The 16,108-nt window shown below is 35.4% G+C and overlaps 1 protein-coding gene across 1 annotated transcript; it reads right to left on the bottom strand.

Annotated features, from left to right (window-relative positions):
- Positions 1 to 479: 479 nt before the first annotated feature.
- On the bottom strand, positions 480 to 2,284 carry LOC133187096 (uncharacterized). Its single transcript, XM_061322457.1, has one exon. It carries the CDS (start codon positions 2,265 to 2,267, stop codon positions 621 to 623), a length of 1,647 nt encoding a protein of 548 aa, XP_061178441.1. The 5' UTR covers positions 2,268 to 2,284; the 3' UTR covers positions 480 to 620.
- Positions 2,285 to 16,108: the final 13,824 nt, after the last annotated feature.

Raw genomic sequence — 16,108 nt, 5'->3', positions numbered from 1 at the left:
AAATTCCCAGAAAAATAATGGAATCGGAATTTCCTGGTAATATGCACATCTACACACTGTGTACTAAATATCTGCAAGGTTTGACCAAATTCTGTGCAGCGGTTTAAGAGGAGTTGCGCTGACAAACTTCATCTCTATATTCAAGATATGGCCAAAAATCTAAGTTGAAAAGTGCCGAAATTCCCAGAAAAAATAAAGGAATCAGAATTTCCTGGTAATATGCACATCAACACATTGTGTCCTAAATATCTGCAAAGTTTGACCAAATTCTGTGCAGCGGTTTATGAGGAGTTGCGCTGACAAACTGTTCATCTCTATATTCAACATACGGCAAAAAATCTAAGTTGAAAAGTGCCGAAATTCCCAGAAGAAATAAAGGAATCGGAATTTCCTGTTAGTATGCACATCTACACATTGTGTCCTAAATATCTGCAAAGTTTGACCAAATTCTGTGCAGTGGTTTATGAGGAGTTGCGCTGACAAAAAAACAGGACTGACGGACTGACTGACTGACTGACACACTGACTGACTGACTGACTGACTGACGGACGGGTCAAAAACATTATACCCCCCGCAACTTGTTGCGTGGGGTATAATTAGCAAGATTAGGTCTTTTTTTATTATTCCATATATTTTATTCTTTTCACAGTACCATTCATACTTTCTCCGACAATCATCTCCCCATCATTGACGATGCACAACGCACATGGTCTTTGAATCCCTTGATCTAAAATAATGTATCTTAAGAATTGTCCTTCCATGTCCAGCATATGTATCTTGTCGCCAATGTAGTCAGTAACAATGATGTGACCGATGGGATCGGTGGTGATTCCACAAACATGAAAAATATTTTCATTGCCCGCGCAAGAAAAACAAAATAATCCCAATTTATTGACAGCAATAAGAGCCCCTTTCCCCCAGTCAGCTACAATGATATCTCCATTAACATTCTCTGCTATGTAATTTATTTTATTATACAAAGGCTGAGACTGCGAGTCGAACTGGATTTCCTGGAGCACGGTACCAGTGGCACTGTATCGCACGACTTTGGACTGATTGTCTTTACAGAGACAGACTAATAGGTCATCAGACATGGTAGTCGTGATTCCAAACGGATTCCAGTCCCCGGTTTTAAATAATGTCACTTCTGTGTTGTAGTTGGATATTTTCTTCAATGCTGCTGTTGCAGAGAAGACCACTTCTGTTTTGTATACAGTTATGTTTGTGCATAATACGGAGATGCGGATAGTTTTATGGAGAATTCCCTGGAGATCAAACAATTTCAGTTCACCATTCGTTCCACTGATCCACACTTTTTTATCCCTGGTAACAGCCATGTCAAAAAGGCGATATTTATTTTCATCTTCAACAAACCCGGTCTCTATAGTTGCGATAACTTTTGGTGGAATTATTTTTTTGCAACTCAAAATATTGTCAACAGGGTTAACCATCAACTTCTGAACAGAGATCTTCCTTTCTCTCATTCTTTCAATGTAGCCAAAATAAGTTTTTAAAACGTTTTCTTCTATTTTAGATTCACAAAAAACTGGAAATGACCACTCTGCAAAATTTGATCCAGTTGTCTGTTTTTCAATCATTGGTATAATTTTTTTCATTTCCTCAACATTCTTTGATTTTTTGAATTTCATCGTTTTCTTATTAATTATATCAATCTCTGCCAAAATTTTTTCACATTCATCCTTCTGCTTCTGGAGCACTGAATCGTGCTCCTTCTGCATTTCATCCAGTTCCTTGTGTAAATTCTTCACTAGTTCCTCAATGTGTTTCTGCCATTCTTCTCCCCTTGCTGTCACTTCCTCCTTTCTCTGTCGGTAAATCTTAGAGAGCGAAAACAGTCTTTTTGTAGTGTGATCAAGAATTTTCTCAAGTTCAGTCTTGAATGATTGAAGTCGCTCATTTTCACACATGATGACTTTCATTAGATCTTCAATTTTCTCGGACAGCTCAGACATTTCATGTGACTTGTGTTTGATAGATACACAGACTAAACATATCGGGGTTTCACATGTTTTGCAGTAAGTGCAGCATTCTTCTTGTGGATGGGAGTCGCAGGTACAAGTTTCGTCATCATCTTTATTAACATTGTCCACAACGTCATGTACGTTCTTTGATTTAACACGCAGATGTGTTGGAACACATGCATCACAGAGGTTGGTCACGCATCGTCTGCAGAAGAACGTGGCTGGATTTTTGCATACGTCACACTCGAGAAAATGTTGAAATTGGATTGTTTCGTTAGACGCCATCTTTTTTTTTTCTTTTGGTTAATTATAACCTGGAGAAAAATTGACATGTATGTCTTAAATATAACAATGTAGTACATATTATTTCAGAAAGAATATGCATGTAATAGTCTACTCTTATACACAAAAAATACATAATTATGTTGAATGATATGTAGGGGGAGCGTAGTCAGAGGCGTTTCTGACACCTGACACCCCCCCCCCCCCCTTTGTATTTTCAGACTTTTATACTGTAAAGTCAATAAAAAGTTCTTCTAGGACCATCATAAGTTGTATCAAAAAAGTACCTTATCCACTATTTCATCCCTACCCTTTTGGGGTTCTGAAAGGAGTATAGAAGCCCCCCCCCCCCCCCTTGGGAAAAATTCCTAGTTCCGCCCTTATTTGGTATAAAAGTGTCGAGCATAAATTAAAAAAAACTGTTCAATTCTATATGGACAAAACGATGTATTAACTTCTTTTGAAAATATTTATGCATACCAATTCCATATTTTATATATATATATATATATATATATATATATATATATATATATATATATATATATATATATATGTATATATACATATATATATAGGCAATCGTTGATCACTTGGAAAGGCTTAATCAGAATTTAAAGAAGTGTGAACGATAACATGGTGACAAAAATATTTTTTTAATTTTTAACAACAAATTTAGGCAAAACTTGAATTAATTTTTACATTAAATATATAAAATTCAGTTATAAATTATTGGTCTTTGCGTAGTGATGTACAATGGATTTAAAACATGTCGCTTACGTCTTACAAAATCGAAAATGCACTGATACGTCAGAGACATAAACAAGAGGCCCATGGGCCACATCATTCATCTGAGCACATTGGCTAGGAAGAAGCAGAAATCAGTTCAGTATATTGAAAAGTTTTAAGGGGGGACAAACTTAAATTTACACTACCTCAGGTTGCTTCTAAATCAATATTACCCATCATGGCTTTGCTGTTCTTAAACAGAAGAATTTTAAAGATTATTTCACATGTATTCCTATGTAAAACTCTGATTGCTCAATGTGGCCCCCACCCTACCCACCCTAAATTTGAACAAATTTGAATCTACACTACCTGAGGATGCTCCTATAATAATATGACTAATCATGGCTTTGCTATTCTTGAGCAGCGGTTTTTTTTTTTACGATGATTCCTACATATTCTTATGCAAAACTTTGACCCTCTGTTGTGCCCCAACCCCTGGGGGATCATGATTTGAACAAACTTGATTCTACACTACTTAAGGTTGCTTCTGTATAAATATGACTAATAATGGCTTAGTTGTTCTTGAGAAGAAGATTTCAAAGACATTTCGTATATAACGTGTATGATAGAACAGGGAATTATTTAATCTTAGACTAATTATAAATCCTGGATTTTCACAAAATTTTAAAATCAGGTGTAGTGCCTGAAGACTAAGTTAGTTTTGCTTGAAATAGCAGTTTTCACTGTAGTAGATACTGTCTAAAGGGGTAAGTGTGTATATAAGAAGCTAATAAAATTGAATTATTGTTTATTTTTATTCATTCATGTTTGTATTGTGTTCCAATTTCATATTTTTATTGTTTATTTTCAGTCATAATTAATATTTCTAGGGTAAATGTCTTTTATGCAGTGTATCTGGTGTTCTACTGTTGAAGCTGTAGAAAATAATGACGCATGCGCAGATGGGGGTTAGTCGATGCCTGGCATCAAAAAACGACTAACCCCCATTTGCGCATGCGTCATTATTTTCTTGCTAAATTCTGCAGTTTTCTGCAATCAAACGGCGATATTAAAATAATCCATCGAATTTCCGTCATTAAATTATGCTACGACTCCACTGTTATCGCAAAACGTTCCTTCCGAGTTGTAGATATCCGTTAAACATTGCCAACAACGCACGGCTTCATAGTCCCCATGAATGAAGACCCGACTGAAGAAATGACTCGCAGCAAACGAAAATACATACCGATGCGTATTCCGCACGACAACTGCAAACACTTACATATGTTTTCACAACCATAACAACTTTTAAATCCAACGAAATGGTCAGAAAAACGCAGCGATGTAAACACTACCAAATTTACAGCAGCTTCCTTATGCAGACAACCACTCCTCGACGTCACAGTCGTAAATTACGACGTCACAGGTACACTCTTTTCCCGAACTTTTCCAATGCAAAATGGCGATTAAGCATTGTACGTAATATAAGGTATACTGTCTTTGTTGTTCAGCACACGTACTTTTAATTGTTTGTAAAAAGTTCTCCTTTTACCAGGTAATTGAATATCACAAGAGGAAAGGAAACTGGAATGTCTTCAGTACAGAAATCGGTCTTTGAAATTTGAAGATCCATGATCCGCCCACTTGTTTCACCTCCAGCTAAGAGGTGCATATTTAGTGTGCAAATCGAGAGTTTTAAAGCCATTGTGACGTCACCCTCAATAATTTGTAACAGATCTATCAGTGAAATCTTACACATGAATCAATAAAAAAAAATAATAATAACATAGTTAAACTGTGGAAAACGTTAGTTTGTGTACCATAAACAAATTCCCAAGCCTTTGTGACATTACTCCTAAACTTGCAATGACGGGGAACAGAGAAAAATACTGCGTCATAAATATAATAATAATAGTATTTGAATACACCAGTCAGATTAAACCACCTCGTGTCCTCTTTTCTTGTACTTTACAAACGTATTTTTTTTTTTAGACAGAATACCCCCCCCCCCCCCTTGGCGAAAAACGGATCGAGTACTCAGTTCAAATATTTTAATTTTTATTATTTTCATCATCAAAATATATATATATTTGTATTGGCTCAAAAAAAGAATTGAACAAGTTAAATTGATGCAAAGTATCAAATAGACCTCAAAAATATATAAAGCAAAAATCTGAAGTATTTCCAAAAGAAAGAGCCCCCCCCTCCCCCTCCAAAAAATGCATTTATGGCAGAATCTAGGAGAGGTGGATCTAAGAAAAAAAATATTTTCTTCAGTGGCATGTCTGATGCACCTTGGAATTTAGTGTGTTTTTTATTTTTTATTATAGCCTTAAAATATTTCTGAATCTAGGGAGAATCCACAGTGTGCAAGTCTTTCTAAGACACTGTGAGTTACCCCAATACTCTGCATATTTCACTTACCCATTGAGAAGAAGGTAAACATGGCCTATTTACACCCTTCATACGTTCAAAGGCAACATTTCTCAATATTTGAAATTTTAATTCTTTTCCCCAGACACTCTCCTTCCTATCTATGCCCTAAAATCTGTCCATCCCACTCCGTGCGAATCCTAAGACATATTTACGGGAAAAAACCCTGCGCTTTGCGTGGTTAATGAAATGGGGTAAATTAGTAACCTGTGGCATACTTATACTTTCTAAAATCAAATTAAGGGTTACATACAAATTCCAACATTTATTTTAATTTCCTTTTTATTTAACTTTGTTTATTGTTTACTCTTTTATTTTCTATAATTATGTTTCATTTAAATGTATTATTATTATTATTGAGCACATAAAATATTGAAATTATGCCACCCCCCGAAAAAAAAATTAAAGGCGTCATATTATTCTTTAAAAATAAAATTTAAAGCTTTAATCTTATATCTGTAAAAGTTTTGGATCCTTCCCTCAACACTGTTGACATCATTTGTCTTGGATAACATAAAGATAAGCGTAAGCCAGCGTTAATTGCGCTTTGATTGAATTCAGTCTACATGCAGCTACACCAGAGAAAATCCACAGAATTTCTTCCCATGTAGAAAAGTGCATCTTTATGATAGACTTTTACACTGTTCGACTTTTCTGTGTGTGTTTTATCCCCTCGCAACGGAGTTGCGTGTTTGTTTGTGGGTGAGTGAGATAATTCTGTGCGAAACGGAAGTGACGTAATTTGCATTGGAATCGATGTCGGATGCTGCCTTAGCTTATGGATAATAAATTGCGCAGCTCGATCACTATATAATAGTATGCTGCTAATCTATTATTATTATCATTTTCTTTAGCCTCATGTGGTTTTCTACCTTCTCAATATTTTTGTCCCCGTTTCAGACAATTGTGGATATGTTACAAATCTTGCATTTTCACGAGTATCTTATTTGTGGTATTGTAATCTTCCATTTATACCTACATGTTAAATATAACATGGTTAATATTCTACCATATTACGATATTTTAATATTATTTAATTAAATGCGATCTTATTGTAATAATTGTATTTGCCCTCTGAGGGCCCTTGATTGGTGAATAAACATACTATTATATATCATATTTCAACAACATGGGAATGGAAAGGGGCTGTAAGCCTTTGAATGAAATTTTCCATACAAGGACTCTTTTCAGACAAACTATTATTGCGCAGATTTAGAGGGATATCTGGAGTGTCCAACTCCACCCTCGGATATTTTCTGAGATATAAAATTTAAATAGCAAAGTAAACCAAAATGACCCCCCCCCCCCCGTTTAAAAAAAACTCAGACACTTAGGACACTTGGTAAAATGTGATCGAATGAGTCATTTACATGTCCTAACACCCGCTCCCAAATAGATTGTTCGCTGATTCTTGGCTACTCCAAAAAATTTGAGATTTTTTTTTTCTGTTGGAGTTGCCCCTTCATTCTCCTAACCTCAGAAAATAATCACACGTTTCAAAGCACACCATCATGTAAGAAATATTAATTTGTTTATATTTCACATAAATTAATCCTTCTAAATGTAAATCCTGTCTCTCCATATAGCGTCCCTGCATTGATGATGATTTTCCTGGTCGATGTTCACAGGCTCGACTTGTAGTACTAGTAATGCAGTGCTGGATTTTCAAACTCGCAATCGCGTGGCAATATTGTATAGGAAACAGATCACGTCACATTTTGATAAAATATTTCGGAAAAAATAAAATAATGATAGTGAAGGTAACATTATGTAAGCAAAATCATATAATTGTTCTTTTTTTGCTGGGAAAATTGTTAGACTGGAGTGATGCTTTTATAATATGCACAGTATTATTTCTTCTTCGAACAACAGTTAACACTTTACATGGAGGTTTACAATTCCTTAATTTTGTTGATACTAATGTAGATTAAATATTATCAATAATGTAAACCTTTTGTCTTTATATGCTATTTTTAAATGTCTCGTTTCAGCTGATGCATAAAAAGAGATATTTCTTTTTATCAATACAGCCCCGTAGAATACCTTGGGGGGGGGGGGTTGTAAGTATAGTTTTTCACTGTTGTAAATCTTTATTTAAATGCTTCCTGTAGTCTCCCCCGTTTTGTTACAGCATTAAGATCGAGCACTCGCAAACTCCTGCAGTTGAAAAAGAAATATACTAATGTACAACCCCCCCCCTCCCCCTTCGAAATAGGTGTTTTGAGTTTTGAGACTTTAGCTTTTTTTACTGCATAGACATGATAAATATTGCATCTCAAAGTAATTGCCAAAAAAAATCTCAGTAAATGCTAATGATAGATTTATAATTAAGCTGTCAGTGCATATCAAATAAAGTAGTTCGTCGTATAATGTAAGAGTTATTGTTTATATTTGCCGTAACATAGAATCAGCTACAAGCAAATCCTTTAAAAAGAAAGTTGACCTAGTCGTCATCATAAAACACACAAGTAGATATCTGAACCATTGGTTTAAGTTGCTGAATCCATTAATTGTAAATAAAAAAGGCATAGTGATGAACGGGGGGGGGGGGGGGGTCAATTCAGAAAGGTGAATCTAGAGTGGGCTTCACATCGGCAATAGCATTACTCATTAGTCATTTTATAAGCATTCTATAGTTTACTGTATTTTAAATTTTATGGTGAAAAATAAGAGATCAGTAGAACCAATGAGCACCTAGTTTAAAATATTCCATGCAGTGTGGTACTATTTTGTAGCAATCGCATCTTCTCTGGTCTTTCCGGCAAGCATGCATATCCGAGGTTGTTATTCGAGCGTGTCGTAAAGTAGTATATTTATCATAATTTTAGAATTAACTGATATCTTCAGTCTTTGCATTATAAGACCTAAGTAACTGTTACATTTCGTACATTTACATGTATGTACAAGTTAAACAACAAAGCACGAATCTTTTACCGATAATGAAACGAAATTGTCATGGTACAGTTTATCTACTGTTGTATTCCCAGGATGCCCTACCGTGAGGTCGAGCATGCGTATTCCAGAAAAAAAAAGAGTAACGTAGTTGCTAGCGAACCGATCCCCAAAAAATAATAGAGAAAACATGTAGTAAAATTTGTTGTTACACCACGATAATTTACTTTTGATACATCACATTTCAGTAGTAATCATTAATATTGGTATCACCACCTAACATAGATCCAGGGTAGTATGATGATCACACGTTGAAAGATTGCTGCCGATTTCTTTCTTTGTTTCCTTCTCCAACTGTAATTGGCAAAATGGCAGCAAGAACATTTTAATTAATTTTTTTTTCTGTTTAGCGTCCATTCATCTTTCAAAAATCTACCCATCTAATATATAGTTCTTACTATTTTAAAAGCGATAATGGATCAACAAAAGGAAGACTAAGTGTTTTTCATAATAAACAAAGAAAAATATATTCTAAAATGCACGGTAATGCCTAAAATGAACACACTTGCACTTTGATGGTGTTGTATTTTCGCTGTATTTTCCTCAAACGTTACCGATGGTGAGAACGCAAAGTACACTTCAAATTATTTTAATAAATAAATGCATACATTAATAACTTAATGTACTAAACACAAACATTGGGCTAATCCAGGAGAGGTAAGGTAACAGCACTTAAAACGGCATCAATATGTGAAAATGGAGAGCTTAACTAAGCATTTCAAATTTCAATTGAAGTTTTTGCAGATAGAGACAGATAGAAGGACAGACGGTACAAAAGCATTATGCCACCATCTATATGTAAGTTCGTCGGGGGGGGGGGGGGGGATATTCCTCTAGCAAATTCTTCTGAGTTTCATAGTTAGGATTGTTGGCACATTCAATCTCATTTAACAAGCATGCATTCAAATCTAAATAGTTTGGATACATAACTCAAAATGTCTGTCTGTATGTTTGTTTGTATGTTGTTTCACGTCCCTCTCAAGAATTTTTCACTCGTATGGAGACGCCACCACTTGCCGGTGGAGAGCTGCAAATTTTGATCTATACTAGGCACTCAGGGCCATTGAGCAGTAAAAGATCTTTTTCGTGCCAGCACCTACTGCGACAAGGGACCTCGGTTTATATAATCTTATTCGAAGGACTGGTCTCCACGTCCCGTAGTGGATTCGAACCCGCGACGTAAGGATCAACTACATACTCCGCAACCTTAGAGCAGACGTTCTAACCACTGTGCCACCCTAACGACTAACTCAAAATGAAGTACATGTATCTAATCACTAGTTAAAATAATAAACAAATGCTAATGTTTGTGTTTGTAATTCATTAAACTGGAGTTCACAGGATATTCAAATATTATCTTTACTTTAAAAAGAAAAAAAAAACCTCAGCTGCTATATTTGTGTATTTGTGGGGCTTGAAAATGAAGGGCATTTAGCATAATCACTTAAAAATGAAATGAAAGTATATTAGATATATGACGTTTTGTGTGAAAATATTATCAAGCATACTTTACAGAGTGGATTGATCATGTGTTTAAAAAAAGGGGGAGAGGGACGATCGTCCGAGTATATGTTTATCCTTAAAAACAAAGGGTAAAGCATTAATTCATGTTTGTGGCCACAAAATCCATGACTTCAAAACTTTTTATCTGGATTGCACAAAGAAAACAAATTCATTCAAAAGAATTCACAGATGATTTACTGGCATCATGAGGAATAAACCAAGCACGAAGAACAAAATAAAACACTCGCGGCCAGCACCTACACAGACCATTTGACATACTAATAGATTTAATTTATGAAAGTATCTTTTAGTGATCGAGTTTTCACTTGATAAAATATATATCTAAGCTTTTCTGAAACAAAAATCGTAAACAAAGATTTAAACTTCAAAATGTTTTTAATGTTATTTTTTAATGTAGAAGAACTGCTCTCTTAGGCGATAGAAATTGAGCAATGGAAGTCATCTAAGTCATGAGTCATTTAACGGAAATAAAAGCGCAGCACTTCCTTCAGCATGTTTGGTACCCCCCCCCCCCCCGCCCTTCTTTTTCTCGGCAATTCTGAGTGACATTTCCTTCACAGGTGGCCTGGCAGGGATACTAGTAATAGCTCTAGTAAAACTGATGAGCATGTTATATCTCTATATTGCTATTCATAATGAAATAGATAATTGTAGCAAAAGAGTTTTGATGGAAATGTGCTACATGTATTACACCGAATCTGTATATTTGAAGAATTTTCCCCCCGTTAATGACAGATCTGCTACAAATTATAGGGAGAGAATGGAGCGACTAATAGTATATTCGGGGGATATCATACAAGTATTTAAAATACGTCGACAGTAACATATATCTTACTCATTCCATATACTTCCAATTTTTCGGCAAGTGACAATATAGCTAAGATTTAAGTCGAACTTTTAATCTATAAAGACTAATTAAAAATTATAAAAAGCGGTTTTATATCCATACATCTCGGCTGAACCAATGGTAAATATTTATAGAAATGTCTCTTGCACCTGTGCTCAATGGAGGATTTAAAGGGGATGTTGGGGAGGATGTCCGCAAACACCCCTACCCCCCCCCCCCCACACACACACACAAATACACACAGAAACACACCAAAAATTCTTATAATACATCTTAATTTTGTTTTTATAAGACTCTATAATATAAATAAAGTGTGAACAAAAGCATGTGTGGCTTTCGATATTTTTATAGAGAAACTTACGAATTTCACCGAGTATAGGGGAGCATTTTTCCTGGTGGGGGTAGGTATCTAGAATTGTTTTTTTTTTTTTTTTAAATATTTAATATAAAATAGGGGATCGTTATCCAATATCATATAAAATCGCTGATGATTTATAGATATTTTAACTGAAATCCATTTGCTATTTGCTAAGACACCTGTATAAAAGACATATAAGAAGTCGACCCCCCTGTTCCAATCACCCCCCCCCCCCGTTCCAGTCAACCCCATTCTCGTTAGTTCTTGATCATACACAAATCAATCGATAAAAGGGTTCAATACAAATTCATTTCGGGGGCAGGTGGGGTATCTCAAATAAACGGATTATCTACAGTATATTTACATGTACATCAAGTACTAACTATCATATTGTATTACATGTACATCAAGTACTACTATATCAATGCTGCCTTGTGGAGAATCGTTGTGCCTTACACCTGATTAATCAGTAATAATTTGTTTATAGTACACAAGACTTGAAAACTAATGATTTCCACAGTTTAACTCTTTATTACTTTTTTTTATTGATTCATTTGTAAGATTTCACTGATCTGTTACTAATTATTGAGGGTGACGTCACAATGGCTTGAAAACTCTCGATTTGCACACTAAATATGCACCTCTTAGCTGGAGGTGAAACAAGTGGGCGGATCATGGATCTTCAATTTTCAAAGACCGATTTCTGTACTGAAGACATTCCAGTTTCCTTTCCTCTTGTGATATTTAATTACCTGGTTAAAGGAGAACTTTTTGCAAACAATTAAAAGTACGTGTGCTGAACAACAAAGACAGTATACCTTATATTACGTACAATGCTTAATCGCCATTTTGCTTTAGAAAAGTTCGGGAAAAGAGTGTACCTGTGACGTCGTATTTTACGACTGTGACGTCGAGGAGTGGTTGTCTGCATAAGGAAGCTGCTGTAAATTTGGTAGTGTTTACATCGCTGCGTTTTTCTGACCATTTCGTTGGATTTAAAAGTTGTTACGGTTGTGAAAACATATGTAAGTGTTTGCAGTTGTCGTGCTGAATACGCATCGGTATGTATTTTCGTTTGCTGCGAGTCATTTCTTCAGTCGGGTCTTCATTCATGGGGACTATGATCTGAAGCCGTGCGTTGTTGGCAATGTTTAACGGATATCTACAACTCGGAAGGAACGTTTTGCGATAACAGTGGAGTCGTAGCATAATTTAATGACGGAAATTCGATGGATTATTTTAATATCGCCGTTTGATTGCAGAAAACTGCAGAATTTAGCGAGAAAATAATGACGCATGCGCAAATGGGGGTTAGTCGTTTTTTGATGCCAGGCATCGACTAACCCCCATCTGCGCATGCGTCATTATTTTCTACAGCTACAACAGTAGAACACCAGATACACTGCATAAAAGACATTTACCCTAGAAATAATAATTATGACTGAAAATAAACAATAAAAATATGAAATTGGAACACACTAAAAACATGAATGAATAAAAATAAACAATAGTTCAATTAGATTAGCTTCTTATATACACACTTACCCATTTAGATAGTAACTACTACAGTGAAAACTGATAATTTCAAGCAAAACAAACTTAGTTTTAGGCACTACACCTGATTTCAGAATTTTCTGAAAATCCAGGATTTATAATTAGTCTAAGATTAAATAATTCCCTGTTATAAGGTTCTTACAAGGGATATATACAGTAGGTTTCCTTTTACTCTGTCTGAGTTAATGATTGGAATGATTATTAAGACAGCTATGTCTGAGGGTGTATCAAATAGTACTTAAATTTTCTCTTATCTAGAGATGGGGACTGGGTAAGGTACTACTTGCACCGAATTTCTCCCCTAGGTTCCCTTTGATAGATAAAAACCAGTTGTCTCAATCATCTTCAGATTTACTACACCCAGAACTTAAGTACTAAAACAAAGATTGCATTGAAGTCTATTGAGCATTTTTTTTTTTAAACTTAAAAATTCAAATAATATCAATAAATGTTGTGAAAAAATGCACTAAAACACATTAGGAATAGAATGACAATTGAAAATGATTTTTTTTACCAGGTAAGATTTTTAAAATGATTTTTTTCTGGTTAATAAAAAACAGAGGGAGATAACTCTTACTAAAATTCAAGGTCATAAATTAGGACACATCCCACCCTTACATGCTAATAGTAATAAATGGGAATTATGTTTAAATATACAGAGTATTCAACACCTACACATCTGTTATGTATTCAATTTCATTGAATCTTTTGCTATTAGGATGGGATACCTTAACTTCTTTATTGCTGATTCATCCTTAAACATCCTCAGCTACCTTCTGAATGCCTGACTTTCCCAAAGCTTTGCCTTATATACCCTTAGGCTAGTCCATTCCAAGGGTTGTCAGGTCATTCCACTTTTTGAAGTCTTCAATGCGTTTTACTCCTATGTCCCTTAACCATTAAACCTTTATATTCCTATGTAAACCTTGACCTACTGTGTAGCCCCGCCCTACCCCCAGGAGTCATAATTTAAACAAACTTGAATCTACACTACCTGAGGATACTTCTGTATTAATATGTCTAATAATGGCTTAGCTGTTCTTGAGAAGAAGATTTTTAGAGATATTTCCTATATATTCCTATGGTAAACTATGAACCCCCTGTTGTGGCCCTGCCCTACCCCCCAGGGGTCATGATTGGAACAAACCTGAATCTACACTACCTGAGGATACTTCTGTATTAATATGTCTAATAATGGCTTAGCTGTTCTTAAAAAGAAGATTTTTAAAGATATTTCCTATATATTCCTATGGTAAACTTTGAACCCCCTGTTGTGGCCCTTCCCCCATCCCAAGGGGTCATGGTTGGAACAAACTTTAATCTACACTACCTGAGGATACTTCTGTAATAATATGACTAATTATGGCTTTGCTGTTCTTGAGAAGACGATTTTAAAGACATTTCTTATATATTCCTATTTAAAACTATGACCCCCCCCCCCTTGTGGGCCTGCCCTATCCCAGGGGGTTATGATATGAACAAATTTGAATCTAGAGTACATGTATGTAATGAAGCTTTCACATAAGTTTCATCTTTTCTTGCCCTGTGGTTCTTGAGAAGAATATTTTTAAACGATACCACCAAATTCTCACGAATTCTTAATTATCTCCCCTTGAAAGAGGGCGCGGCACTTCCTGTGAACAAACTTGAATCCCTTCACCCAAGGATACTTTGTGGCAAGCTTGGTTGAAATTGGCTCAGTGGTTCTTGAGAAGAAGTCGAAAATGTGAAAAGTTTACAGAAGACAGACGGACGCCGGACACTCTTTGATCAGAAATGCTCAGCCTTCGGCTCAGGTGAGCTAAAAAAAGAGATTCGCAACTCTTCGAAGTCTCGCGTGATCTCGCGTTCCCTATTGTTTACTTTTTTTCAAATCTCATGCAACTTAAATCAAATAAAACTAAAATAATCAGGTATAACAAAGTAAAAATTTTAATTTATATTTAAATAAATTATTCAGGATATTATATTTTTGTAAGTTTCTTTATCTAGAACAATAACAAAGGAGAAATCTGGAATTAAACCAGGTGACTCTTGGTCGGCCATATATTGCCGCGATTTTGCCGACTTTCGATCATCAGTGATCATTGACCTCTTTAATTTGCCTAGTTTGCTTTTAAAAAGCAATAAAACTTTACAAATCATAAACCCATATATAATAGAATTGATATTAATTTTACTTTTGATAGAAATACAAGACCAATGAAGAGTTATTCTTAGGAGATTTACAGGACCGTCACATATTTCAGTAACCAAGCATGTTAATGTTGGAGTTGCGAATCTCTGTTATTTATGTCTCTGTATACATGTACATAATCAGCCGAATTATAGACTCTAATACCCCATTCATACGACACGATTTGCATACCTCAGTATATTTTACACATATGTAAATTTACTTACATGTGCAATTTTTGTCGTATGAACTGATTTGCTCATATGCAAATTATGCACAGTTGAGTAAATTTGCACCTGGTCAGGACAAGGTGTAAATTAACTTTTGCATACACGTTGTCGCAAAATATTTGCTCCCGTGTGTAAAATTTGTCGTATGAACACGCAGCAAATTTACTTATGTAAGTTTTTCGTCATGTGTATTGCATCAATCTCCGTTTTAAGTGTTGTTATGGTTGTATATGCATTGGCATGTAAAATATCAGTCGGTAAACATGGCTGCTAGAAAGTAAAGCTCTAAAAATACGTGGATTTTCAAGGGTCAGTCTTGCGCTAAGTAAACAAAAATTGAAAGTGAACCGAGTTACTGTAAGGGTAGATCTGTTGGTGTATGGCTTCAAAAGCCAAGTCTTCAAAGGGTATACGCTGTGTCGCCGAGAAGTACTACTAGCATAGTAATTTCTCCAAACTGCTTTCTCCACTCTGGAAACAAGGAACCATTATCTCCTCTGAAATAAATTTTCGAATATGCAAAAACGCGGGCAAATCTAAAGATAAAGCTGTGGTCGCAAACACCCTGCAGATTCAATGAGTAGAATCCCTTCTTGTTCAAGTAGTCTCCGTGTGAATGCTTAGGAGCTATGATAGGAATATGCGTGCCATCAATCGCTCCACCATAGTTTAGCCCTTGATGACTTTCTTCATCCTTTCTCGGTTTTAAACTGAGGCAGGCTACTGACAGATAAGTTTATGTTACAAGGATTTCAACAACCTCGTTTCAAGTCAGCATTTGGTAAATAGATAGATTTCATATGACACATTTTCAATTCAAGTTATTTCCCTTGGTCGCCATCTTGGAGATCAAACTGGTATTTGAGCAGAAATATAAGGGCAAAAATCTTTGAATTACTAAACCTATGAACTTTGTTAACATATATTCGTAAGAAAAACTGTGTTATCTTCGCCTCATTGTCCAGTATGAGAAGTTTAAATTGGTTGAATTATGAAGGAATCTGGCCTTGTTAGCGCCCAACATGGCGACCGACGGAAAAT

Source organism: Saccostrea echinata, unplaced genomic scaffold (assembly GCF_033153115.1).
Source record: "Saccostrea echinata isolate AGI-Se365-2 ecotype Australia unplaced genomic scaffold, CSIRO_AGI_Sech_v1 ptg000014l, whole genome shotgun sequence".
Classification (NCBI taxonomy): domain Eukaryota; kingdom Metazoa; phylum Mollusca; class Bivalvia; order Ostreida; family Ostreidae; genus Saccostrea; species Saccostrea echinata.
Note: the sequence above shows the minus strand (reverse complement) of the source record. Positions and strands in the feature narration are given on the sequence as shown.